This window comes from Channa argus, chromosome 9 (assembly GCF_033026475.1).
Source record: "Channa argus isolate prfri chromosome 9, Channa argus male v1.0, whole genome shotgun sequence".
In the NCBI taxonomy this organism is placed as follows: domain Eukaryota; kingdom Metazoa; phylum Chordata; class Actinopteri; order Anabantiformes; family Channidae; genus Channa; species Channa argus.
This window is the reverse complement of record NC_090205.1, coordinates 818,329-846,078: the sequence shown is the minus strand read 5'-3', so window position 1 is coordinate 846,078 and position 27,750 is coordinate 818,329. Positions and strand designations below refer to the sequence as shown.

Here is a 27,750-nt window from a genome sequence, read left to right as displayed (position 1 = left end):
AACCTAATTTGATTGGTTTTCTTTCCATAGTAACTGATTTTCTTTCATTTTTATTAAGTTTCTTCTGGATAAAGTTACAAAGATCCATATTCAATTAAGAGTGACATTCTTTTGCAAATGCCTTAAGAAAACCCTTGCATGGGAACACAAAAACAAATTTAAAAGACAACTTGAGTACCTTCTTCAGGAGCTGCTGGCTTTATAATTGGTTCTTTGACTTTTGTTGGTGGCTCCTCGTCCTTCACTGGAACTTGAAATGAAATTATAGGACAGTCATAACCTTACTAAGATTGATGGGGTGAGCATTGGACCATGCAAAGACAACACAAAAATCAAGACAATTCACAGTGAAATCATGAACACTGAAAGTTTAAAGATGAAGAAATTTCCAAGAAATGTTCACTTTAGTGAAAGCTTTTTTTTGTTACTTCACAAAAGTAGAATGACATGTAAAGATGCAAAAGCACAAAACTGTGGTGGTTTGGCTATTAGGTGACAATAAACCATAAGAGGTCTTCTCAGTAGATAGCACAACGCGCAAAAATATAGTTTGTGCCCAAACAAAATGGGTGATATGACATGGATTTCCTCCTGAAATGAGGTCAAGAAAGAGGCATGAATCTGCAAAATCCTTAAGACAGGATGATGACAACAAAGTGCACAGCGATGTTTGGTGCTCAGATCAAAAAACGTGCTTGTGACAAACAAAAGTTTTCCCCAGATACCTCGGCAAGACTCTTGAAGGGGGACATTTTCTTTCCCTTCTGATTCCAAAGACAAAACCATCGTTTCTGCCATCGAATGAATCCCTCGAACTCCTTCTTCCTTTCTGGTGATTGTTTTAAGCTGAGGTGGCACTAATCCAATATCCGATTCGAGACAAGACTGTTGGACTTCAGAATCCCATTTCCTGGTGAAGCTTTTTCGGTATTCTGGAGTGTCTGTTTTGTGGTCACTAGTCATGTTCTCAGTCATGTTTTGCTGGGTTTTATCTGTTACTGTAGGTTCTGTGACTGTGGGCTCATGCTCAGGCACCACACCAATAACAGCTTCTGACTGCATTGCTGTAGATTTGAGATTATTAGTAAACTTCACTTCTTCATCAGCTATAGCCTGGAACTTGTAAATTTCCTCATTTTTTTTTGCAGGTGTAACAAACTGTTCACTTTTCAATAGTTCTTGCTCAATTCTTTCTACCTCAGTTTCCCTGGGCTTAGACAATTTCAGCTGTCTCCTCAAAGCATCCTGCTCAATTAATGGCTCTTGTGGTTTTGCATGAAATAGGGGTCTAGCTGTGGGTTGTATTTCCATCTGTCCGTGTTTTGTTTTTGTTCCTTCTTCAGGAATATGTTTGGCACCAAAGCCTTCAATCTGCTTGGTTTTTGGCAACTTTTTTTCAGGTGTTGTTATTTCTTTTGTTGCAGCTTGGTCTTTGAGAATTTGTCTTTTGGTGGATGTTTCTGGACTGTCAACTGATTCTTTACACATCTCCTCTGTTGTAGGCTTTATAGATATTTTGCTTTCATTGTGCTCTGGCTTAATTTTTGTTCCTTCAGTAGGACTAAATGTATCTGGGCTGTTTTTAACTATATCAAAGTCTGAACAAACATCTTCATCCATAACAGCAAATTGATGTCTTTCATGATGACTCTGTTTTAGAAACTCTGTTTTTTCTGTTTTTTCTTGCTTTGTTTTTCTAACACTGAGAAAAATCTCCTTAACTGTGTCTATTTTAGACTGAATAGCTTCTATTGCAAACTGATCTTGCTCTTTTGGAGAGTCTTGTTTATTTTCAGATAAAGTATCATAGTTGACTTCCTCCAATCCTGGTGAATGGCCTACCTGTGTTTTAGCATCTTGGCCTACCAATGTCTCTCGAATCTTCTGATGATTGTGAACTGTGACTTCTTTTGCTGTAGTTTGTTTACATTTTTCAGCTAAACCTTCTTCACTACCCATGGCAGACTTTCCATATGCACCCTCTTTCCCTGATGCAATGTCTTTTACACACTTGTCAGGTATAATAATTTTTTGCAAAGTGTCTGATTTGATATCTCCATCTTTTACAATGAGATGCCCTTCAGATGCAACCCTCTCAACTTCTTCTCCTTTTGGTATTTTAAACGTGGTAACACTGTGCTGTCCAGGTTTCCCTGTCTTAGACTGCACCACCTCAGAGGAGGTTGTTGTACTTGTGACCAAACTTTGTCCTTTCTTTTCTCTAAATGTTGATTCATTTTCCTGGACATCTTCACTCATAACCTTGGATACTCTGTCAAATCTTTTCCTTTCTGTTTCCATTCTACCTTTCATTTGTGAAATGTCTTCTGACTCTAACATCTTGAGGGCATCTCTTTCCATTGCTTTCTTTGTTTCTGTCATTACAGGAACAACTGCAGTCTTTTTTTCAACTTGCTTCACTGTGGTTATTGTCCATTTAGCTGGACCAACAGTGGTTGATTTTTCCATTACAGCAGGTTTTCCTGGACCTTCTTGGTCTATCAAAGAGTATTGATGTGTTAGTTTTCCTAAAGATAAAACTTTGGCCTTTAGTTCAACTTGTTCGTGTCTTTCTTGTATTTTTTCTTTAATGGGAGTAACCTTGTCTGTTTTATTGTTAAGTTGGTCTACTTTAAAATTGAGTTCATTAGATGGAATGTCCGCTGTCTCAGATAACTCTACTGTCTTTTGGGAGACATCATCCATGTCATAACTATCCCTTTTTTCTGATGCAATGTCTTTTATTAACTCATCAGGTGATATATAACGCTGTAGAAAGTCTGATGTAACATCTCCATCTTTTAGTATCAAACATTGTTCAGATGCTACATCCATCACAGGTGCCACTGAAAACTTTCTTTTGACTTGATCCTGTTTTGTTTCGGTTGCTGCAAATGGAGTAACACTACCATATTTTTCTTTTACTACAAATGTCTTGGCCTGCACTTGCCTTAGGGAATTTTTTGTACTTCTGCCTGAACTTTGCACTTTCTGTTTTGGGGATTTTGATTCCTTTGTGAGGACCTCTTTACTCATAGATTGTAATGTTTTTAATGATGAAAGTGCATTCCCTCTCCCTGTTTTATCCGCTTCTTTCTTTTGTAGAGTATGTTCTGACTTCCCTTTTGTCTTGACAGCATCTCTTTCTGTTTTTATCTCACTTTTTGAAATATTTTTTTCTACCAAAGTTTTTTCATAAAACGCAGCTGGCTTAACTATTCTTGAAGCGTCTATTGTGACATCTGTTTTCTCTACTGCCTTCTCGATATCTTTAACTTTTTCCTTGGTCTTAGTTTGTTCAACAGGAACATCTTTAGAAGTATCTGGAATAATTTCCCCATCTCTTATTATGTGAGACTTTTCAGATTCAAACTCAACTATAGGTGGATATTTAACTTGTTCTTCAAGAGGAGTGACACTTCTGTACTCTTGTAGTGTAACGGTCTTACACTGGATCTCTTCAGCAGGTGGTTTATTGGGTGGTTTAACTCGTAAATATGTAACAAAACCCTCTGTTTCAGTTTGACCTAGATTTGTTGGTTTTGCTGCTACTGTTGTAAGGATTTCATCAGTTTCATCTCTAAGTACCTCAGCTGAAATCTTACGAATTTTGGTTATTGCCTTGGCTATATCTTTTACTTCAAAAAGCTCATCTGGCTTCCTCTGTTTTTCTCCTATTGACTGAATGTCTTCCACTCTTTGGGCTTTATGATCTTCCCTATTGGTCAGTAATATTTTTTTCTTTTGAGGAATAGTTTCAAGTTGGCAGATGTCTTCCTTTCCTGTTTCTCTTCCAGTTTCAGTATATTCTTCTGGATAATCACATTCAGCTAAAGACTTTTTATTCTTTACGTACAACTCAGATGCCCCTGAGGCTGTGCTACTAATCTGCTTTTGTCTTCTTAGGATCTTCTTTTGAATGGGATTGACTTTCTCTTTTTTACTTATATCTGGCTCTAAGGTAGACCTGATTCCATCTACTGTTAACTGTCTTTCTTTGCTGAATGGGAGGTCTTCAAACACATCATCAGTTACGACATTCTGGCATGGAACACCTGCTGTAGCATTTTCTGCTTCTCTTGTAGGAGTTTTTTCAGCTGCCTTATCCATGAAAGGAATTAATGAGTTAATTTGTTTAATTTGTTCATTTCTTATTTCTTCAAAAGGTGCAGTGCTACAGCTTTCATCTGTAACTGCAACTATCCTGGGCTGGACTTTTTCAATTGTAATGGAGGTAGGACTTTTATGTTTTTGAGCTTCACCTTTCTTATGAGAAATAGTTTTTGGTGAATCACCACTTATTGCTTCTTTCGGTGCATTTTCCATGGAAGCATCAAGTCTCAACAATTTCTCCTTCTCTTGTTTTGTTTTGTTTTCTTTCGTTTGGCCTGTTTTATCCATGATTGGAAAAACGTGTGAATGAATTTGTTCGTTTATTTTATCACCATTCTTTTGTAGCTCCTGTAATGTCTTTATATTAAAAGTGTCTCCCTTTAAAGAGCTTGGTTTGGACACATCATACACAGATGAGACTTTTCTTTTAAGTTGTTCGTGTGTTTCTGATGTCGCGTGTTCGATCGGATTCCTCTTTACAAGTTGATCCTTAACTGTGATTATTTTTGATGTGATTGGTTCTTCAACTTCTTGAGCTTCGACAAACTTTTGAGTGCTGTCCGTCACATGAATGTCCTCATTAACTCGTTCAGTTACTTTGATTTCATAGCGTTCCTGTGATGTTTTCATAAACGTATCAGTTTTACCTTTAAGTGTAAGCATCGCTAACTGATCTTGTTTAAACTTTTGTGGTTTTGCAAAGATCCGTTTTGGCTCTTTTGGAGATACCGATACACTCTGTCTTTTATCATTACCCTCATTGATCGGTTTTTGCTCTGAAGGTGATTCATAAACCTTAGCTTGTTTTTCAGGTCTCCCATCTTTAATGGGGCTGACTTCTTTAGTTTGACATTTAACTGCAAATACATTTGGTTCATCAGCATCATCTTTAGGTTTTGTTATCTTTTCTCTCAGTAACATAGATTCCTCTTTCATTATTGCATACTCTTTACAGGCTTTTTCAGTTGAAGAGGGATCTTTTCTTTCAGGTTGTGGTGTTTTCAAAGGAGTAACTTTAAAATTTTTATCTTGAACTTTTAGCTGGTCTTGCTCAACAATAATCTCTTGACGTTTGGTAGCTTTCTGTTTTGATTGTTGTTTTACAGACGTTGATTTCTTTGTGGGAATACTGTCTGACAAATAAACGTCCGTGGCATTAGTGGCAGCTAATTCAGTTTCTTTGAGATTTTTAAAATGTTCAGGGACTAATATCAATTCTTTGAATGGTTCTTCTATTAAAGGTGTTACTAACATCTTTCTTTCAGTTTGTTCTTGTGTTATTTTTGTCTCTTTCAGGGGAGTAACTTTAAAAGTTTTATCTTTAACTGTGCTGAGCTTTATTTGGTCTATTATTTCTTGAGGTTGGGTGACTTTCTGTTCTTCTATTACTAAGATTAGTTCCTTTAAAGGAACGCTGTCTGCCACAGGAATGTCTTCATCAGCTGCAACAAACCCTATTTCTTTACGTTTTTCAGGAGGTACTTTCGATTCCTTTAAGGTTTTCTCTACTGAAGGTGCAAGAGAGACCGTTCTTTTAATTTGTTTCAGTGCTGATTTCATCTCATTAAGAGGACTAACTTCATGAGTTTTAGTGTTAACTGTATTGACCATTAGCTGGTCATGCTCAACTACATTCTTATGAGATTTGGTAAGTTTCCGCTGTGGTTTTTGTGACAATGGAGAGTCACATTCTTTCTGAGGTGCCCAAGCCTCCTCACTTTGTGTTAGGGTCTCCTGCTTAGGTTCTGCTCCTGTCAGATCTATTGCTGATGCCTCTCTCAATCTGGTTTCTGTAGGTATCTGGCTTGCATCACGAGAAACAATTTTAACGGTTTCTTTAGCTTTAGTCATTGCTGTGACCTCTTCAAACGTGAGTTTTTCTGTTTTGGTCTTCATGTCTTTAAGAGATCTGATGTTGTTTTTCACTGCAACTGTTGATCTCGCTTCATCAGATTTATTTAAAACTGGTATTTGAACCTTCTCATCTCTTGTGTCCCCTTTTTCATCTGGAGTAATTTTGGTGTATTTGTCTTTAATGGTGGTTAAAGCTTTTGACTGTTTCAGTCTTTCTGCAGTGTACTGTTCTGGCAGTGATTCTTCAGGTACTGACTTGACTGTCCTCGTCCCCTTACTTATAGTTTCTTCCCTTTTAGCTGGTTTGTGAATCTCTGTAATACTCTTTTCTCCTGTTTCTAAATGGACTTTAGAGAACACATCTGGTCTTTTTGGCAGGGGCAGTTCCTTTTTAGAAGTGACAGCTTCAGTTTGATCTTTAACTCTGGCGAGCTTTGACTGAACATCCTGTGCTTTACCTTCGGTAAGTTTCGGCTGAGCGACCACTTTCATCTTAGAAACTGCCTGTGGCCTTTCTTTGTCCCCAGCTGACAACTTTCTAAACATTCTCCTCTTTGTTTTCTGCTCTTCACTGAGAATAATTTCACCAATTTTCTCTTCTCTAACGTCTGACCAAACATCTACTTGAATATTTTCAGATTTCACTAACTTTTGTTCACTCCCTTTCAGTGGAATTTTTTCTGTTTGAGATGTTTGTAATGAATTTACTTCCTTCTCTTTTTTAATTTTAGGTGTCTGATATTTACCTTGAACAAGTTTTGTCTTAATGTCTTTAAGTGTACTCTCTGCAGTTTTGGCTAAGGTTTGTCTCTTTTCTTTTTGGGGTGTCTCTTCTCTTTCAGGTTGTTCCTGTTTAGTTTTTCTCCCTTCTGTCACAGGAACTTGAAGTTGTTTATCTTCAGTTGTCTTTGGATAGACATTTAGTTCAAAGTTTTTGGTTTCTTTTACCATTCCTTCTGTTTCTTTTGAATGAATCAGTCTTGCAAATAAAACGTCTTCTACTGTAACTATGTCCTCTGCTTTTGTAGCCGACTGTTCTCCTAATGTTTGTTGTTCTTCTCCTATTTTAGCCTCGATTGTCAGTTCATTAGTTAACTCTTGTCTTTGTTTTATCTTTTCTTTTGAACTAACTTTCAAATGTTTGTCTTCATCTTCAAATGTACTTTGCTTTCTCAGTTTTTGATGGATGCCTTCCTTTGCAGTTGCTTGGTTCTGATCAGTTTCAATGTCTTTCTCTGGATGTTTGACAAATATTGCAGACCTAACAATATTTATGGTGGGATGAATCTCTGATGTTCCTTCTTTAGGACTGACTTTGACCAATCTATCTTTAACTGTGATTACTTTGGACTGAATAGGTTCATGCTGAGGCATGGCAGGTGTTGACATGTCTTTGGTTAACATTCTAGCTGAGTTCTTTCCTTTATTCCTGTACTGTTCTGCTTCTTTTATGTCTTGATCTTCTACTGTGACTGCCTTCACCTTAACATTATCAAATATTACTTCACCAAGTTTTGCTAGTTTTGGTGGTGGTATTTGTACTTTATAAACCTCTTCAGTTTTTTGTAATGTGTCCATTAGCCCTTTACCTTCTCTAATGCCCTCATCAGATGTAGATAATATTTTTGGAGCATCTTCCTGCAGTAATTCTTTATCTCTGATGTATTTTTCCTGAGGCACTTGTTGGATCTTGCCTAATGCCGTGTTTTTCAAAGAAGAAGCTTTGTCCTTTTGTACTTGTGTTGCTTCTTTTGCAGCTAACACATTCTTACTGGACTGAGAACCTGTTAACTGAATAAACTGGGAATTTGTTTCTTGTATGACTGGTTTCTTGGCTGATGATTTAAGTTTGGTTGGCTTTTCTTTTGAAGCTATTCCTGTCTTTGACTGGATGTCCTCACTAGTATATGGTTTTTCTGACATTTCCTCAGATATAACAGATCCAAGATTGGACGATCCCATTTTAAATGGTTTAACAAGCTCTGAAGAATTGGTTTCCTGTGTTTTCAAAGTTGTTTGAAGATTTTCAGCCTCTAAAGGTTTTTCTTCTTGGTTAGTTTGCATTAATTCCTTGGTGGTTTGGTGACCTGCTTTATCCAAAGACTTAATATCTTTTATAGTGGATTCTTCAAGGAAATACGTAGGTGTCTTTTTGAGCACTTGCATAACGTCATCTTTAGTCTTATTAATGTCTGCATCAAAAATCACTTTTTGTGATTCTTTCAGCTGGTTTTGATCAAAAAGCTTTGGATTTTTACTTTCATTGAATTCAGTACCTTCTTGGAGTTTTTGTCTTTTATGGTCTCCAATTTCTTCATTTACCGTTTCTTTAACAGTATGTTGAATAGAAAAATCTTTTTGTTTACCAGGTTTATCCTGAGCTGCCCTCCCTTTTTTCTTTAGCGTTTTATATCCAGTCTTTAACCCTTCATTAGTTTCTGTGATTCCTCCTGATTTAAGGCCTGCTGTTTTTAAACCATCAGTAACAGATATATCACCACACATTTCTGATTCTTGCATTGTACTAAAAAATCCATCTTCCTGCAAAGATGTAAATTTGTCACCCATAATTTCTTTTTCAGCCATGTGATGCATTGTAGCTTCCTCTTTAACCTTTTCTTTTTCCATGACTTTTTCTGAGGGTGTTTTCTCTGACATGGACTGTTTCAGCATCTTCTGATCCTTTAAAAGACCAGTGGGAGCCGCTTGAGGATGGAAGAATTCAATAGGTGTAAATAAAAAGCACCATGTGGCGGTGCCAAGAGATTAGGAAAAAACAAAACACAAACACAAACATTTGGAGTTATATAAGACAAACGCACAGATACAAAAGAAATCTGACAATCAAGAACAAGAAATATGTTGTTGTACCTTGCTCAGGTCTGTCAACTTGTTTTTCCACAGATGGAGCAGCAGGGATTATCTTGATCTTGGTTTCTGTTTCTTTAAAGAATAATCAGTTTTTGGGGTTAAACGCAAGGTATTAATATTTAAAAGAAGAAACAACAAGAAATAATAATCTTTAAGGCACAAAGGTAATAGAAAGGGAACATTTTATAAACAAAGACAGAATAATAGAAGAGTGGCGTCTTTTGTAGACCACATAAAATATGGTATAAAAAGATATAAGATTTACTGTGAACTGAGGCTGAAATGAGGGCTCCTGGTAGTTTGATTTAAAAAAGATTGGAACCAAACATGGCGTCAAATGAAAAAAGATAAAAATGATGATGATTATGTTAGATTTTCTCTCTGTACCTCTGGAGTGTCTCGGGGGGGAAATCCTTCTCTTCTCTTCTGATTTTGAAGGGATTTTTGTATTAACCAAATCCTCCATTAAAAGACCTTCTTCTGTCTTTTCTGTGTCATGTCTCTGAGGAGGAACATCTTTGAGTTTCTCCCTCTTCTTGTAGTCTCTTTCAGTTTTGGCAGGGACAGACACAAACACTGCCTCAGTCTCAATCACTTTAAGTCTTTTAATATCTGTTACTGACTCTTCTGGTTTTACCTCAGGGGTCACCTCTGCTTTAGGTTTCTCAGCATCTTTCTCTAGTTTTCTATCAATTATCACACCAGATTTCTCCTTCTTCTCCTCTTTCCTGTCGACTATCTTGTGTTTCTTTGCTGACACTGATCCTGGTTCACAAGTTTCATCTCTGACTGGGGATTTAATTTGGGTTTTGTCCATTCTAATTGTCTCCTCCTCCACCATTTTCATTCGAGTGGGGATAACTTCTGTTGGTTTACCTTTAACTGGGACCTCTCCTGTCTCAACTGTGACTTCTGTTATTTGCTCAGTTCTACTGTATTTTTCTTCTGCAATAGCTGATATTTTTTTGATGTTATGATCGACCGATTCCTTGTAAGTGACCTCTGTCAAACCCTCTCCTTCAATCTCCAGCCTTTTTGTTTGTTTTCTGGCTTCTGTTCTGATAATAACTGGACAAACTTTGGTTTCATCTGCTTCTTTCACATGTGGAACATCTTTTTCTAAGTCTATTTCTTTGCTTGCAGTAATTTCCTCAGGTTTTTCTTTTGTTTCTCTCATTTTGCTTTCTGTTTTTATAGTGATTTCACTTTCATTTTTGACTTTTAGAGCAGTTTGTTTTTTAGAAATGCTGTCTTTATCTTTGTCTGGCAGGTGACTGCTGGATGTGCTGTCTTTCCTTTCATCTGCCATTTCCTCTGTTGGTTCACTGACTGTCCTGACAAAAAGCTCCTGCTCACTTTTCTCTTTTGTGGGTTTGTGTTCAAATGTTGCAGCCTTCTTCACTGATTCAGTTTCCTGAACTACAGCTTTCAGTTTCTCTGGTTTTGGGTAAACTTTATGTTTGGTCACCCTGGTGTCTTTCCTCTTTGAAGTGTCAGTAACAGATATCTCACCTTTCAATTCAGATTTTTTGTGTTTTTGGCTCTGCTTTTCTGTTCTGCTTAAGTCATCTACTTCTGATAAAAACACTACTGTTTTGCCAAGGGGAGCAACTTCATCCTCGTATGGCACTTCAGCGTGTTCTTCCACCACATCTTTATGTTCCCAAACCTCCTCCGTCGGGGACATTTTCTCCATCACATAATAAACTTCCTGTCTCTCCTCAGCTTCTTTTATTTTCTTGATCTTGATAAGACTTGTAATTTCTGGACATTTTAAGAGATGTTGGCGTCATGTGGCGGCGCCAAGAGTTGAGAACAAAACACAAAGACAAGCATCAGTGTTAGAAAGGGACAAAAGAGATTAAAGGAGTAATGTTTGCGTTGGTAATCCACCTGACGTGCATTACATTGAGCTAAACATTAAGATGGGATTAAGTGCTTCACAGTATTTCCAGATGGTCAATACCTTTATTGGGAGGAGAAACTTTTTTCTCCTGTTCGACCGCTTTGGGCAGAATCTTCCCAATCATCTTAGTTTCGATTTCTTTAAAGAATAGTCATTTTTTTATTCGAAGATGATGCATGAGTAGATCATAATAAAAGAACAGAATTTGGACCATTAGACATTCAGAAAGAGCTCCCAAACATAAAATGACACAATCACAGCAAGCAATAAGAAATTAAAGAAGGATGTAAGTCGTTATGAAATCCTGTGAAGAAGTGGCAACAGTTCAGTTTATATTTAGTTTGGCCCATTTCAGCATGTTGGATTTCATACAAACATATGGATGCTTGTTAATACACTGTCAGACATAACTTCTAATGTAGTCTGAGTGGGATATACAAAGAGATCCATTGTCCTAAAGCTACTGTTATTATTAAGTTTCTGATCCAAAGACAATACATATCATACAGTAGAAGAACAATGTTGTAACTGGATTGTTGCCAGTGAATCAAACACATGAAGACAAGAAAAAGAGAATTAACTGAGGTCATCCTCAGCTGTACCTTTGGGAAGAGGTTCTTTGATCTCGCGTTTAATACTATCTTCAGCCATTTTCTCGGGTGTTTTATCAGGGGTCTTTGTAGGAATGGCTTTATCTACAGAGATTCTCTCTGTTTGCTTCTTAGACACCCTTTCAAGTTTTACTTCCTCCATCTTCACAGGAAGTTCCTCAGGTGCCTTCTCAGGAATCCTCTCTACTTCAACCACCTTCTGAGGAACTGTTATAGGCTTCCTCACAGGAGGAGCCCCCACAAGGACTTTTTCCTCAGATGATTTTTCTGGAACCTTCTCTGGTACCTTTTCTAGCACCATCTTTGAAATTTCATCCACTTTCTTCTCAGGTGCTTTTACTTTCTCTGGGACCCTTTCAGGGGTCTTTGCCTTCTCTTCGACTCTCCTTGGAGGCTCTCTCTCAGGCAGTGTTTTAGGTGTTTTATCAGGCAGCCTCTCAAGTTCAGTCTCCAAGACAACTACGTCATCAAAGACCTTCTGAGGTTCTTTTTTAGTCGCCTCGTCAGCCACAAGTTTAGGTATGGGCTTCAAAGCTTTAAGAGGGTTTGACACAAAATATGCACAAGAAATGACTATAATGACCAGAAAAATGTGCTAGCGCACATTGAACAAAGTGCTGAAAAAGCTTTACTCATTTTTTTTTTTTTTACTAAATTGTTCTGAAGTCCTTCCCAGAGGTTACAGTGTTTATTAGTACCACTAAACTTCTCCATTATTCTCAGAGTGGTGCTCCAGAAAAGGAATCTAAAAGATTCAACATCTTAAGTTGAAAGATATTTGGCCAAATGAAGGTATCAGAAGACAGCTCATAGAGTAACCACAACCAGTAGGAACCAGCTTCTACATTATACCATTTTAATGTGTCATGGTGAATTGCATAAGATAACTTTGTTTGGTTCAAACTGAAAGGACAATAAATACAATATGGTAGCAAAGTAAGGATTTGTCATTAGAAGTACCTTTCTCTTTCTTTGTTGGCTCGTCTTTGGGAGGAACCACTTTGGGTTCTGGTTTCCTGGCTGCTTTTGGAGGGACAGGTACTTTTTCCTCCACGGGAACTTTGAAGAGTACCATTCACATATGTTAGAAGCCTTCGAGTAGAACAGTGTTGTGAAAGTCTAATCCCTACACTCAGGACAAGAAAGCTCAGCTAAAGTTGACAAACACAATGTGCAGCCCCATCTTAAAACCACAGTAAGCGAGTCAGAGGTTAGTCAAACACACCACAAATGACAAAAAGAGGTAAAGATGAAAGTAAGAGTTTAGGTTTTAGTGCCATAAGCTTTGATATAAGATACCTTTAGCTGCCTCAGGTTTCTTCTTTGGTGCTTCTTCCTCTCTCTCCATTTTTTGTGCAACTGCAGGTGGTGGTGGAGGTGTAACCACCTCCTTTTTTGGTGGTGCCTCTGGTACTTTAAAAGAACACATCACGTGTCACAGATTTAAACACCAACTACACTTACAGTCAAGAAGCCTGTTGCTGTTTTACATCTAAAAAAAAGTTCAAATCTGATGTAGCAAATAAGATACATAAAGAAAACTCAGAATTAAATGTTGATATTGAATATTGAATACCGTGAAATATTAAACAGGTTTTCCAAAGATTAAAGATTTAAGGAGTTTGCTTGCACAAACATTTAAATAAAAAGGATCAATAAGCACTCATGGAAAATCACTCCAGATGAGTTAAAGTTAAATGGTGGAGTTAAGAAGATTAGGAAAAACTTCAGATTTGTTTTATACCTGTCTTCGGCGGTTTCTTTGGTGTGGGTTTTAGATCTGGTTTAGTCTTTGAAAGTTCAAGTTTTGACACTTTCACTTCAGCTTCTTCTTTTTTCATTGGTGGTTCTGGTTTTGGCACCTTTGCAGGTTCTGGTTTTGGAAGTGGGGTTTCTGGTTTGGAAACAGCAGATTCTGGCTTTGTTACAGGAAGCTCAGGTCTAGAGACTTCTGGTTTTTCTGTCTTTGGTTTTGCGGCTTTAGGTTCTGGCTCGATTACTGCCGGTTTGGGCTTGATCTTCGCTGACACTGGCTTAGCAGCATCTTGGGGGACTTAAACCAACATTTGAGTTGTTTTAGGTACAAGCAAAGACAATTAAAGATTCGCTTCCTCACTTGAAGCTACAAACATATCAATACTGATAACATGCACATATACACACGTAGGGTCTCACTAGCTTATTAATGTCTAATAAGCACACACATCCAAACAGGAGGAAATACCTTTAGATGGGGGTGTCACGGGCTTCTTTACTGGCACTGGAGGAACCTCAGGTTCTGGCTGAACCTTGGCTGCAGGTTTGGCTTCAGGTTCCGCTTTTGGAGCTGGTGTCGGCTTAGGCTTTAGTTCAGGTTCTGCTTTTGGAGCTGGTGTTGGCTTAGGCTTTAGTTCAGGTTCTGCTATTGGAGCTGGTGTCGGCTTAGGCTCAGGTTCGGGTTCCGCTTTCAGTTCTTTAGGCTCAGGCTTAGCTGCAGGTCCCACTTTCTTGGGCTCTGTTGGTACCTGAGCCTTAGGCTCATCTTTAATTTGGGTAACACAAAAATTAGCTATTGTTAGCACAAAGCCATGGTGGTGTCTAAGAGTTATTAAGAAGAGTGTGAAAGAGTAATATGACACGCAACGAGGAGACACACTGAGGAAGAGTGAAATTATTACAGGAAAGACAATACACAAACTTCAGGGTTGATTAAAATCATAATCAAAGTCCTAATAAAATGAAAACAAGTCACACACTGGGATGGAAAAATATTTCAGCAAAACTAAGCTGCTACTGTTGACGCTTGATAAGACTTCAGAGATCAAGAAGAACTAAATAAACTACCTTTCTTGGGCACTTTGGGCTTCTCAGCTGGTGGGGAGGGGGCAGCAGCAGGTTTCTTAACCTCCTCTGGTTCTTTGAAGGTGCATTTAAAAACAGGTTAAAATAGAAGATCAAAGCAAATATGACAATGAAAAAACATAGCTCAATTTAGACAAGCACAGCTGTGACATCCCAGCATAGGAGCACTGTCAAAAAAAGGACAGACTCATCAGCAAAGATGAAGATGTTCAGCACAGCAGCATTACAGATTTATCTCTACCTTTGGGAGCAGGAACTTCCTTCTTCTCTGGGACTGAAACTACAGGAACCTTTTCCTCCACTGGCTTTTTGGCTACTGGTAATTAAATATTTCAGTAAAATGTCACAAAACAAGGAAAAGGGTCACATAAATGAATACATTAAATAAATAGAAACAATTAAAACTTGGACATCCACAGATAAAGTTATTATTAAGCAGGTACATTTAAACATCACAAGTATGTTGGTACCTTTTGGTGGTGATGGCTCCTTCACAGCTGCTATTGGTTTCTCATCAGGCTTTCTCTCAGCTTTAGGAACTTAAAAGACACCAGTTGTGTTAGCATCATAATAGAGATGCTGAGCATTTGCAGGTGAAGCAGAGATGCACAACCAAATGTTCAGATAGAAGAAAAAGCAACTTTATGGGGGAATATTATAAGTCTTGCTATAGCAATAATTGAAAGGGCAACATATGACTAAATTTGCAGTGGGCTGCAGCAGGAACATGTTCAGTTCTGCAGTACCTTTTGTGGGGACTTCCTCTCTCAATTCAGGTTCTTTTGTCTCCACTGTTTCCTCAATGGCTACTCTGGCAGCTAGTGAAAAAACAGATAGAAAAAACATCAAGGATCACTACTGTCAGAATCCAAACAGTATGAAATGATTTTTGGTCAGACTACTTTTTTTGTAATTTAACAGAAAGGAAAACAATAACCATAGATCATTACCTACACCCATGCACTGCATTTGGGGTAAGAAAATAAAAGGGGGTAAGTAGAAACTAAAAACATACAATCAGACCAGAGAACCAAGAGTAATCATTGTGAGCGAAGAAAACGCAAGAAAAAACAAAAAAGAAAGTCATAAGACAGAGCCTTAAGTATGAGCGGCTCAAACAGACAGATAATGGACATCCTTCCTGTGTGCTGCTGTGATCTGATACCTTTCGCTGTCAACACCTCTTGGGTTACCGTCTCCTCTGTCCAGCTCTGATACTCGACTGAAGTTGAGATGAGCACAAGAGTGACAGAAGACAACAAACATCAGGCAAACTTTTAACAGTGCTCAGTGAAGTCAGTTGAAGTCAACCTCAATTCTAATTTGACATCTGCTGGTGAAATCAAGTAGTGAACAATCTGTCAGGTGTTGGTTCTGCTACAAAAAAAAAAAGGAATTAACCGTGTACTGGTTCATAGGATTCATGTTTGCAGATTAACACATTATCTGTGCATTACAATCTCTAACTGTTTCTCTGAACTCTCCTTTAACTCTTATTGGGGGACTTGATTGTCATGCTGCATTTTACCGGTTCATAATTTCTTGATAATTTCATGTTGTTTCCCAGGATGATAGTTTTCATTTCACAGTAAAATTCTTTGAAAAAAAGCTAAGTTTCAACCTAACTAAATACTCATTAGTTTTTCAAACATAACTTTTTATAGCCAACACACATGCTGAGTTTTTAAGCTGATGGAAAAGGAACCAGTGAAGTAAAACTATTTAGTTCAACACTGCTCCTGTTTCGTATATTCAGAACCAACGAGTCCAACCTCTTGAAAAGGGCATGAATGCAAAATGTAAGTGAGACTGATAAACAGTTCTTTTCATCAGCAGATGTCAGAGCAGGTTTATATTTTATCCAGTTTAATTTTCCAGTTTGGAAAAATAACTGACTGTCAAATGGTTACAGAAGTGGACGTTAGTGAGTTTGTGATGAAAAAATGGAAGATGGGATAAAAGTGAAAAAGACAAACATAACTCTAAATGTTAAAAACATGCAAAGGAGAATATGTAAAATTAACGGGACAAAGACCCCTATATGAGTGTGTCTGTGCCTTATCATGGGCAATGAAAACCAACTTTGAAAGGAAGATATCAATCAAACGACACAAAAGTGATGTTATGATGAATGGGAGAGGCAGATTTGGGTAAAGTGAAACAACCTTATGCGTTAATTATATTTAAATAGAGGGCTAATTATCCGCACTAATTTTTTCTTTCGAATTAGCCATTCATTTTAAAATGCCTAATAGTACAATAGTTTAAATACTGCACAAAAGTTTGTTAACAAAAATTTAGATTAAAGTAATAAACCCTAACTGCAATAATTCTTCTTGTTCTATCTAATTGTAATACTTGATTTAAACATTTAAAAATAAAGAGGAAAAACAAAAAAAATATCCTTCTTTTCAGGCATGTGGGAATGATTTCATCTCCTGTTTTTCCCAGATCTGCTCAGATGATTTGATGATGATGGAGAATGAAAGAGAAGAAATACAACATGTTGTACCTCTCTGCTCCACCTCCAGCTCTTCTTTGTATTGATACAAATATTCAGCTGATTCTTGACAAAACAAAAAGTGTTTTTGGTTTCATTCATTAAGAACAAAGAGAGACAAGTTTCAGATTCTGATGAGAAGAACCGGTTGGTTTAAGGGTCAGTGAGGTGAAGGATTAAAAACAAAAAATCTATCATTTAATATATTGTATCGAATACATGACTGCAAAGATCAATTTAATGTTAATGTTAGTGACGAGCTATAGTTTGAAATCTCTTCAAAAGGAAGCTGTAAGCAGATGATATAATAAAAATAAATAAATACCTTTCTGTTCAATTTCTTCATAATGATAGAATTCAGCAGATTCTTTAAAAAAAAAAACATGTTGATCAACACGTCATCAATATTCACTTTGTCTGATTCTTTAAAACCTTAGGTTTTGGTCTACATTCACAATAAAAGGTTGAACTTGGAAGTCCTTTTTGGTAACTACATTTCAAAGTGAACTGTCCCCGATTCCAGTCTTACCTTGAACTGCCACTGATGAGGGCACTTCTGGTTTTTGAACTGATGAGTCTGGGACATCTACAGAATATGCAATATGGTACACACCATAACTTTATTTAAAAGAAGCCAAAACAGTGATGTAAATGTAAAATGTACAACAGTAAAATTTAAAACAACTCTGCATTGTGGGCATTCCTGTTGTTTCCAGAGTTTGCCAGGGTTGTTGAAAGTTGTAGGACAGCAGTCCTACTGTAGCATCACAGCTAGCATACTGTGAACAAGCTAACTGTAGTTACTGTAATATAGTTTAACTTTGATTATATTATCAGTGTGTAGCTACAACAACTAATGGTTTCCCTCTACAGCTACTACAACACTGGAGGAGAGTGTGTAGTTACCATAATGTCAGTAAATCACCAAAAGTAGCTTATTTTTGGGTATCATAACTTTAGCTACTATAAACAGCTAAGGTTATGCCAATTCCAAACCACCTGGCAAAATGTTGGATCTTCAGGCTACTTTTGTGCCCACCGTATCTTAATAAACCTTTAGTTGATTATGTTAGCTTTTACAAGGAGAATTGCTGGCAGTCCACTCATTGCTTCTAGATTATGTGCCAAGCTGTTCAAACAAAGATGAAACTGATCCATGTTCTCATCTAACTCTGGCAAAGATGGAACCAAAAACAATTTTCCTAAAAGTTGGATTAACCTTTTGGGGGATTTAAAATATTAATAACTTACCGATGGGCACCATTGCCAATTCAATTTCTGTGAAAAGGGGAAGATTGAACAATGTGTTAAACACCAAACCAGAGCAAAGCTAAACAGAAGCATAAAATTGTCCCCTGACTAGGAACTGTACCTTTGCCAGACAAATAAAGCTCAGCTGTGCTCTTTGCCTCTCCTCTGGGCTCCAATCTCACAATGACTGAGTACACGCCTATATGGGATTAGTAGTGAATGTTTAACATTCAAGTCAGGAAAACAGTGAAGAAAAAAACTGTAGGGCTTTGTCATGGGCCTTTGGGGCTCGATGGTGCTCTACACACCTTCGTCTTCAATGGTCACGTTTCGGATGACCATGAAATGTCTTCGCCCCTCACTTCTGAAGTTGTACTTAGAGCTTTCTTTCAGTTCCCAGGTGTCTTTGTACCAAGAAACGATAGCATTGTCGAATGACACCTCACACTCAAAGGTGGCCGACTGCCGCTCGTTGACTTCAACGTTGTGGATGCGTTTGGTGAAATGAATTTGTTCAGCTAAAACAGATAAGATGTGAATGGGTAAACGTGGTTCGCATCACAACTGGAAATGTATGACAACAGCTGGGTGGTAGTTTTCATTGACACAACATCTACATGGTTAGAAATGATGATCAGTGGATTGTTTATGGCATGGTTATGATGACTAGTTGTTTGGGGGGAAGATTGATTTGTGTCAAGACAAATGTGAGAAGACAACAATTAATAGTGGATTTTTTTGCAAGATGATTCGGGAGAGGAGAGGCATGAATAATGTTAAAGCAGAGGATGACAAACCCCAGAAGAAAGAGAAAAAAGAGGGAAAAATCCAAATCTTCAACCATTAGTCTTAGGGTTTGGTGGGGAAGTCCAAAGAGGTTAGTAAATGGACAGAAAATCCAGCACGTCTAGAGGATTGAAGGATGGATTTCTGCTACAAACCTTCCACCCAGAGGTCAGCCGAGGACTCCAGGTGCTGGTACTTGCAGGTGTATCGTCCCTGGTCTTCAGGCTTCAGATCTCTAATCATAAGCTTCTGAACCTTGTGTTTCACCTCAGTCTTGTACCTGCCCTTCATCTCTAACTGCTTGCCATTTTTAAACCACTGAGCCTCTACGTTAGGGATGGACAACTGACAAGATAGAGTGCACGACTGGCCTTCCTTACCCGATGTGTCCTGCAGATGCTTCTCAACCTCTGCCTCTAAAAATGAAAATACAGAATATGTCAGCTGGCTTTTGATGTCATTGAGTATCAGAAACATGACCTGGACAAAGACATTTAAATCAAAATGTAAAACAGTTCTTAACACTAATACTAGACAATACAAATTGTGTAACTATGCCAAGATCAGCAGTAATCAGAACAGTGCTTTATGTATTCCGCCAGTGGACTTGTAAAGACAGATACAGTCCAACTGCAATAATGGTGTATAAAGGATGCGATGTGACCAACATGTATTGTGCACCCACTGGTGTGAAGCATCAGAACTGACCCATGATGGTGAGCTTGGCACTGGAGATATGCGGCCCACAGACCACCCTGTAGTTGCCTTGATCAGATGGCTGGCAATTCTTGATCTTCAGCAGGTGGCGGTCTCCACTGATGTTGATGTCGTACTTGTTGCTGGTGTCTAGCTTCTGGGTGCCCTTGTACCAAGACAGGGTGATCTCTGGGTAGTTAATCTTGATTTCGCACTCAAACACTGCCTCCTTGTTGGTAAAGACAGACTGATCCGAGATGTCTTTCGCCACAGTGACAGGCTGCAAAAGCAACATGGACTAAGTCAGACACACATTTTGTGTTAAAAAAAGAAAAATTAGTGGCTCACTAATATCTTGATCGTTGTTTGTCTAGATAGTTAGGCTAGGGGATAAATAAGTTTAAAAAATGGCTATATAATTTGTTATGATTGATCATAACAGATATACAGAAAATGTTAACTATTACTGCTTGTGATACTTAATTTATAAACTAGAAACACAGTAAAAGTGTCGAGACCTCTGTCCGCTCCATCCTCTTCTGCAAGTCGGCCACTAGTCGGGCCATGTCCTCATCTGACTCTCTGTCTCCACGTTCCAGTTCCTGTCAGTAACAACGACACCGATAAGCAAAATATCTCTAGACACATCACACTTTGGAGAATTGAATGTGTTGACATTTACCACTCTTCCACTTTCATCTGCTTTCTCCTTTTTGAGCTGCTCGATGGCCTGCAGCAGGCCTCGGTAGTCTGTGATGCCATACATTCGGGCATATTTCTCATACTCTTTGGGGTCCACGTTCCTCAATAGTTCAACAATGTCAATGTCTTTCTCCTCCTGGGGACTCTTCTGCTTTGATGGCGTCCTGAGAACAACACAAATGTGGGATTAGAGAATATTTTAATAGATGCTTGAACATTGTCTTGTTATTGTCACATGAAGTTGAAACATCCGTCTTCTAAACTCACTTCTTCAATTTTGCTCGGAGGTCTCCCTCCAGCATCACTGCCTCTTTCTTTTCATCAACGTTCATCTCAGCGCTGCACTCGATCTCTCCGTGCTTGTTCGAGGCAACACACCTGTACTGACCTGAGTCCGACTTGGTTACTTCTCTGATCTGTAGTTTAGCCTCCTGGCCCTTTTGCTCGATAGAGATCCGGCCTCCGTGGGTTAGCTGCCTCCACTTGCCCTTCATCCACTTCACACTAGGGATAGGGTCACCGCCCACCTTGGCAATGAAGGTGGCGGTGCCCTCTGAGATACAGCAGATGGACGGTTAGGACCAAACTACAAACTGACTCATAAATTTAACATTTACTTTGATGCTGACAATCAAAGTTTTTTTTAGAGTTGAATTTAGCTCCCCAAACAGTTGGTAAAATATACTGTATATTATCATATGATATTAGTCAAATAATCTCCATGATATTGCCAACATGAACAAATAATGGCTTGTCGTTGATAATCGATTACAAATATTTTGCAGTATTATAACTGTAGTGGTTATGCCTCTCACTCTCAGTGACGTGTGCAGATTTGGGCTCCTCAACAAAAAACAGGTTGTCAAGTTTTTTAGTTGGAGCTGCAGCTGGAGATTCTGGGGGAGGTGGACGTGCTCCGGGTTTCTCTGCAACACAATAAGCTTCAACATTACACTTCATTTTCAATCACAACAAACAGTAGAGTTCATGCCTAAGTTCTGAAAAGATTTACTTTTATTTAATGTTAGCAGTGTGATCCATGTGTTTAAGACAATTAAATTTGGAAAAACTGAAAAAAATATCCTTTAAAAACTGTTTTTACCATTGACAGTGACTTTGGCCTTGCAAAACTCGCTGCCAGCATCATTGCTGGCCTTGCAGAGGTAATCACCAGCATCGTGTCTAGAAGCCTGACTGATTTCGAGGCTGGCCATCCCGTCAGAGAAGGTGATTCTGGTGCTGCCAGCAGATGTCAGATCCTTCCTGTCTTTCATCCACTGAATCTTCAAAGGAGGTGAACCACAGACATGACACCGGAGACTCAGCTTCTCACCCTCATCTACAGTCACTGGTTTCAGAGGGACGTCAAACACTGGAGGCTTCTTAGCCTCTGCAGAGAAACATGACAGTGTCACTTCAGCCGAAAGTACTTGCATCTCTCCTAAGGTTATTGAACTGGACTTTTAAAACGTGCAAAAAAATATTTTATTGGGAACGGCTATTTCTCCAACTAATGTTGGATCCAGAGTATTCTGGGTAACTGAGGTCTCCTACTATTTGGACATGTTTAGAAAATCAGTAAAGATTTAGATTCTCGTTTAGATCACTGAACAAATTTTTACTGGCTCCTTTTGAAGTCTCTGGAACATTTCTATGATGCTAGGGGTCAGCATACCCAGGGACCACTGCCAGCCTTTCAACCTCCATTGTCAACCAATCCTAATGTCTATCCCTGGAGATACTGGGATGTATGGTGTTCTAAAGGCAGACACAAACCCCCCCTAAGGATGACTATATGATCACCAGCGAACTCTCCTCCAAGATCTCTTTCCCTTTTTATGGGAAAATATCACAAGGCAGTATCTAACGCAGTGATTTGGAGACAAAACTAAAACTCGGGACTCACCTGAAAACCAGCTGAAAGCTACAAAGACTGGATAAACCAGAACACAGATTATTTCCACAATTGAACATATGGAGTAAACCAATGTCCGTATTGTTTTATCTGTTTGCTGTACGTTGACATACTTGAGCCACTGATTAAATAAAGGCTATTAGAGACGAGAAAATCAAACCCACCTGAAATTTCCACAGTGACATCGCAGGATGCCTTCCCAGCTTCATTGGAGGCCTGGCAGGAGTACCTGCCACTGTCGGTCATCTGACTGCTCTTAATGCAGAGTACAGCCACATTACTCTTAAAGCTGATGTCATATTTTACTGAGCTGTAGATCTCAGTATTGTCTTTGAACCAGCTGACAGACATGGGCTGTGAGCCGGAGACTCTTCCCTCAATCTTCAACAGTTTACCCTCTGTGTCCTCGATGTTTTCTGAGGGCTTTTTGGTGAACATTGGAGGGTTTTTACGTTCTGAAAAAAGAAAAATTACATAAGGAAAGGTAAAACATGGCTTGAATGTTTAAGAAATAAGGAAACATGAATCATGGGGCCTGGATTAAAATACCTTTGACAGTGATATCAGAGGAACAAGAATCTTTTCCCATGTCGTTCGAGGCATGGCAGAAATATCTCCCTGTATCAGCTTTATCTGCCTTCAGAATGGTCAGGTGAGGTGTGTTGTCCACACAGCTGATCTTATAATTCCCCCCATTGCGAATGTCTTTATGGTCTTTGGACCATGTGACTTTAATGGGTGTAGATCCAGTCATGTGACACTCCAGCTCAATACTGTCACCCACCATCACCTCCAGTGGAGACAACTTCCTATCAAAGACTGGAGGGTATCTTGGTTCTGTAGAGTTCGGGACAGAGCAGGTGGGGGGTAAGACAAGGAGAGAATTTTAAATGGTTACATTTCTGCAGTTTGGGCATTATTCATCCTCACACTGAAACAAACAAAACGTAATTTCCAAATTCTTCTCAATGGACTACTTTCTAATATTATGCCAAACAGACCTTGTAGAGTGAGCTTGGCTCTGCAGGAGGCTGAGCCCACACTGTTGCTGGCCACGCAGGTGTACTCCCCAGAGTGCATCATCTCACTGTGGCTGATCTGCAGCACAGCTGTGTTGTCATCGTACGACATGGAGAACTCATCTCCCTGACTCAGAGCTTCGCCATCTTTCAGCCAAGATACCTCAATGGGAGATGAGCCAGCAATGCGGCACTCAAACCTAACTGGCTGGCCCTCTGTCTGCTGTAGACTGGTGATTTTCTTAGGGAAGGATGGCGGTGTTTTTGCCTCTGGAGATGGTTAGGACATGACATAATTTGAGTACAAACTTGTGGTATGTTCAATATTTATTCTTATAATCCATCCAATTTAAATAATCTAAAAGGTGTAATGACTAGTTATTAAACTTTTAAATAAAAATGTAATGCGTGCACAAGAAAAGTGGCATAGTAACAGGTTATATTTAAAATATTGTACAACAGGTAAAATAAAGTCCATCTTAACCTTCTACAACAAAAAAATGTGGTTTACAAACCACCAGCAACACAACTACACTACATCTATCACAGTATCTCACAAGGTAATTTTTCCACACAATTGTAATTTAGTACATGCAGTTGCACCAACTGACTAATGACAACTTGACTTATGTAAACAAGTGGCAGTAGTTGGGAGAGTAGGAAACAGGTGTTCACCTAGCACATTTAATCTGCAGGTAGATGAGGCAGAGCCAATCTTGTTCTCTGCCTTGCAGGTGTATTCTCCAATGTCGGCTTTAGTGGCTTTGCTGAGCTTCAGACAGGCGACACCTTTTGAGTATTCCAACTTACAGGTGGGGCTTGACCTTACTTTGCCATCAGCCTTGAACCAGGACACTTTGATCTCAGGGGTGCCTGAAACCCGACACTTCAGACACACTGCATCTCCTGAAGTCACCTCCATGGGCTCCAAAGACTCGACAAAGTATGGAGGTTCTGCAGCCAAAGACAAATCTTATTACATAATAAAATTGACCTATGGGTGAAGCCTGACATGTTGTGGTCAGAGGAGGTACTGCACAATCTGTCGGGACATGAGGAATCTCCATATGACAAAGAATGAAATTGTCTTAAAAATGTATGCTCTAAGATTAGAATTAACACTGCTTGCTGTGTGATGATTTGTGTATGTGACATTTCTCTGTTATTTTTTCTGGTACTAGTAACTTTACCCAAAACTGCACTTCAACCAGAGCAACCTTATAAAAATCAGTGCAGTGAAACAAAGAAACAAGTAAAACCAGAAGGTTCAGTGTTTTGAGCTAACAGAAGCTGAACTAACCTAGGATGGACACAGCAGCATTGCATGTGTCCTTTCCTGCATCATTGGACACTTCACAGGAGTATTTCCCTGCGGCCTCCTTGTTGTCAGTACTGAGACACTCCAGGATGCAGGAGCTTTCAGTCGTGGTGATGTTGTATTTGTAGGAAGCAAAGATCTGCTGATCATCTTTGTACCAGTTCACAGTGATCTTAGGGGTTCCAGTGTATGTGCACTCCAGCGTTAATGGCTTTCCCTTCTCAACGGACACATCCTTTAGCTTCTTAGAGAAGGCTGCTGGCTCTGAGTGATGCAATGAAACACAATATCAAAACGAGGATATGAGAAGAAAAACACTTACAGTAGATAAACAACCTCCCTTTCAGACTGGTATATTTGTACTGTAAGAGATTGACTTTTTACATCTTCTTCTCATTGTGACATCAGTAGAAGACACAGAAACAGTTTTCAACTGTTTTTTACTGTTTATCCACTTGAGTCTTTCAGTAAAGTTAAACAATATGAAATATATAGAAAAAAAAACGTGAACAAGAAAGATTCCACTGCACCATACATAGTATTTCAATACTTCACTTTGCTGATATCAATTATACTTGTTTGCTAATTATTCATAGGCCAAGTAACTTTTCACCACGTATTTTTGCTGATGGTTACATAAATCGAAACTTGTGTGGATCTGCGTTTTTGTGAAATATTTTGTTTTATTTAGCTAACGACCACTTGTGGCAATACCTAATACATACATAATGGTGCAAAAGCAATTACATTTAAACTACAGAATAAAGGAGGAAGAATGTGATTAAGGTCAAGCTAACCTTTGACAGTGAGATTAACTGTGCAGCTTTCCTTTCCTGCATCATTAATGATCTGACAGGTGTACTCCCCAGAATGGGATCTGTCCACGTTGAAAAGCTCCAACAGAACTTGATTATCCTTTAAGGAAAAGTTACAGTCCCGCCCTACTAGCATCTCCTTTGTTCCTCTGAACCACTTTAGTTTGAGGGGGGCACTTCCCTTCACCATGGCAGAGAAAGTTACATTAGAGGCTGGCATGGCCTCCACTGGCTGTGGTGGCACCACGAAAGATGGGTGTTCTGGGGATGCATCATGACAGAGATCAAACATGGGCCAAGAAGTACTTAAATTCAATGGAAACTGTAACATTATCATGCAGTCTGTTACTGACCTTTGACAACCAAGGAGGCTGTGGTCTCACTGGATCCTGCCTTGTTCACAGCTTTACATTTATACAGCCCAGAGTCTGACAGCTTCAGAGTGGGCACTTTGAGGGTGCAGCTGTTGTTGCTGAAGGAAATCTCATAATTAGGACCACTCTGTACCTCCTCCCCATCATGGTACCATGAGATGGTAAAAGGTGGGGAACCTGACACTTTGCATTCCATCTCTCCAGCTTCTCCTACAACTGAGTTACAATCCTTTAGCTTCCTGGAGAAAGTTGGAGGTATGATCTTATCTGTTAAGGAGGGAAACAAACAGTCGTACATCAGGACAAGATGTAAATATCCAACTGTAAATATACATTTATTAATTGGTTTTGGTATGAATCCTGTATGTTTTTAGAATAGATGGGAACTGCCATATACTGAAAAGTAACACTGAATGTCATATTACTCATGAAGTGACAATAAGTAGGTCCATTCATCCATTATTTATAACTGCTTATCCTGTGTAGGGTCATAAGGGAGGGCTGGAGCCATTTTTAAAAACACATGGTAAGTTACCAGAAAGGATCTGGTTAAAACTAAATTAAAACTAAATTAATTTGTCATCAAACACCAAGTAAGAAAAAAAAAAACCAACCTAAGACAGTAAGATTGATTTTACTGAGGTCCTTTCCAACCTCGTTCATAACCTCAAATGTATATTCTCCAGAGTCTACTTTCTCTGCAGAGAGCACATTCAGGCTGGAAATCATCCGAGAAAATGAGATCTTGTATTTTCTTCCAGACGCCAGTTCAACTCCATCCTTGAACCATTTAGGTACGAGCTCAGGAGTTCCACACACTTTAACCTCCAGGGCAGCCATGTCGCCTGCGGTCACACTCAGAGCATCAGGTTTATCAATTATCTTGGCAGGTTCTGGAATCAGCAGAGAGGATGCAGAAAACGTTTAATAAAATATTCAGGATGGATAATACAGCTAGAGAAAGAGAGAATTATATTGTTACAAACCTAGAACAGTCAAGTTAGCGAAACACTCCACACTCCCAGCATCATTTCTGAGTTGGCAGGTGTATTTGCCTGCCGTGGCTGCATCTGCCTTAAAGACTTTAAGAGTGACCTGGTTGTTCTCAAAGGTGATTTTCCTTTTCTCACCATCCCTGAGAATGTGATCCTTGTCCTGAACCCAGGACACAGTAATGGGTTCAGAGCCTTTAACAGTGGCCATAAGGGTCACCTCCTCTCCCATTACCACTGTCATGTTGGACAGTTTCTTCACAAATGATGGTGGCTCTGAGGAGAGGAGAAAACAGCGCAAACAGGAAAGTCAGCAAGGTGACAAAGTCATCTGAAAATCTGATACTTAATGACTTTCATTTGAGACTATCGCAATTTCTACTGACCTCTGAGCTTAACTGACGTTTGGCAGGTGTCGTTTCCTACACTGTTTGACACTTTGCACTCATATTCACCGGTGTCCGAAGGTTCTATCCCAATGATATGCAGCGTAGCTGAGCTGCCTTCGCTCACCATCTTATACTTTCTGCTTTCCATCAGAGGTTTCCTGTCTTTGAACCAGGTGATCTGGAACGGAGCTGTACCGCTCATCTCGCAGTACAGACTCACGTCCTTACCCTTGAGCCCTTCAACGGGCTGAGGTACTTTGACAAAAGATGGGGGGTCTACAGACAGATCAGGAAACTGTTAAAAAAGGCAGACACTGGAAAAGAAAATACTAAAGCTGAAACCCGTAACATTTAGGTCAAGAGCTGCAGCAGCAAAGGCCCCAGCAAAGATGGCAATGAAGGAAGGAAGGAATTTTTTGCAGAGTCGAAATGTCAGAATCACGAATGTTTGCGCAACTAAAGCAAATGCTTGCCTTGTACCTCACTTTTAAGTCGCTTTGGATTAAAGCGTCTGCTAAATGACTAAATGTAAATGTAAATGGAGGATTTTTTTGGTAAAGATTTACAACTGCAACTAAGATGTAATGGTTGGAGCAAGTAAAGTTAAGTTTCCTGTGTAAGATTGTGAAAATTACAGCTAAGACCATGTTATTGTAAACGATTAATAGACAAGTCAAGGCAGCAGAGGTTTGAATATAATTTTGACTACAACCAGTGAAACTTCAACTACCATCGCAAAACTTGTGTGCAAGGTTGAGATTTATGCGAGAAATCCTTCTACAATGGAGAAGTTGTTT

General features: G+C 39.0%; 2 protein-coding genes across 2 annotated transcripts in view; both read right to left on the bottom strand.

The window, feature by feature from the left end:
• The window catches only part of LOC137133296 (titin-like), a 199,909-nt gene that overhangs the window by 116,992 nt on the left and 55,167 nt on the right, over nt 1–27,750 (bottom strand). The window contains exons 64-93 of the mRNA XM_067516776.1: nt 26,951–27,229; nt 26,559–26,840; nt 26,187–26,465; nt 25,552–25,839; nt 25,181–25,459; nt 24,366–24,647; nt 23,741–24,019; nt 23,048–23,335; nt 22,596–22,883; nt 22,211–22,501; nt 21,234–21,521; nt 20,947–21,057; nt 20,399–20,684; nt 20,112–20,295; nt 19,948–20,031; nt 19,442–19,709; nt 18,889–19,149; nt 18,256–18,465; nt 18,069–18,146; nt 17,948–17,974; nt 17,226–17,282; nt 17,022–17,063; nt 15,362–15,418; nt 14,943–15,014; nt 14,667–14,735; nt 14,438–14,512; nt 14,179–14,250; nt 13,580–13,876; nt 13,100–13,408; nt 12,655–12,768 (exon numbers count right to left, since the gene is read on the bottom strand). Coding sequence (XP_067372877.1) covers nt 12,655–12,768; nt 13,100–13,408; nt 13,580–13,876; nt 14,179–14,250; nt 14,438–14,512; nt 14,667–14,735; nt 14,943–15,014; nt 15,362–15,418; nt 17,022–17,063; nt 17,226–17,282; nt 17,948–17,974; nt 18,069–18,146; nt 18,256–18,465; nt 18,889–19,149; nt 19,442–19,709; nt 19,948–20,031; nt 20,112–20,295; nt 20,399–20,684; nt 20,947–21,057; nt 21,234–21,521; nt 22,211–22,501; nt 22,596–22,883; nt 23,048–23,335; nt 23,741–24,019; nt 24,366–24,647; nt 25,181–25,459; nt 25,552–25,839; nt 26,187–26,465; nt 26,559–26,840; nt 26,951–27,229 — 5,796 coding nt within the window. The remainder of the gene's footprint in view (nt 1–12,654; nt 12,769–13,099; nt 13,409–13,579; nt 13,877–14,178; nt 14,251–14,437; nt 14,513–14,666; nt 14,736–14,942; nt 15,015–15,361; nt 15,419–17,021; nt 17,064–17,225; nt 17,283–17,947; nt 17,975–18,068; nt 18,147–18,255; nt 18,466–18,888; nt 19,150–19,441; nt 19,710–19,947; nt 20,032–20,111; nt 20,296–20,398; nt 20,685–20,946; nt 21,058–21,233; nt 21,522–22,210; nt 22,502–22,595; nt 22,884–23,047; nt 23,336–23,740; nt 24,020–24,365; nt 24,648–25,180; nt 25,460–25,551; nt 25,840–26,186; nt 26,466–26,558; nt 26,841–26,950; nt 27,230–27,750) is intronic.
• On the bottom strand, nt 265–8,818 carry LOC137133297 (titin-like). Its single transcript, XM_067516777.1, has one exon. It carries the CDS (start codon nt 8,638–8,640, stop codon nt 430–432), a length of 8,211 nt encoding a protein of 2,736 aa, XP_067372878.1. The 5' UTR covers nt 8,641–8,818; the 3' UTR covers nt 265–429.

What these genes read in the sequence shown, in the direction of transcription:
- LOC137133297 (XM_067516777.1), bottom strand. Translation starts at nt 8,640, where the DNA reads ATGCTGAAACAGTCCATGTCAGAGAAAACACCCTCAGAAAAAGTCATG.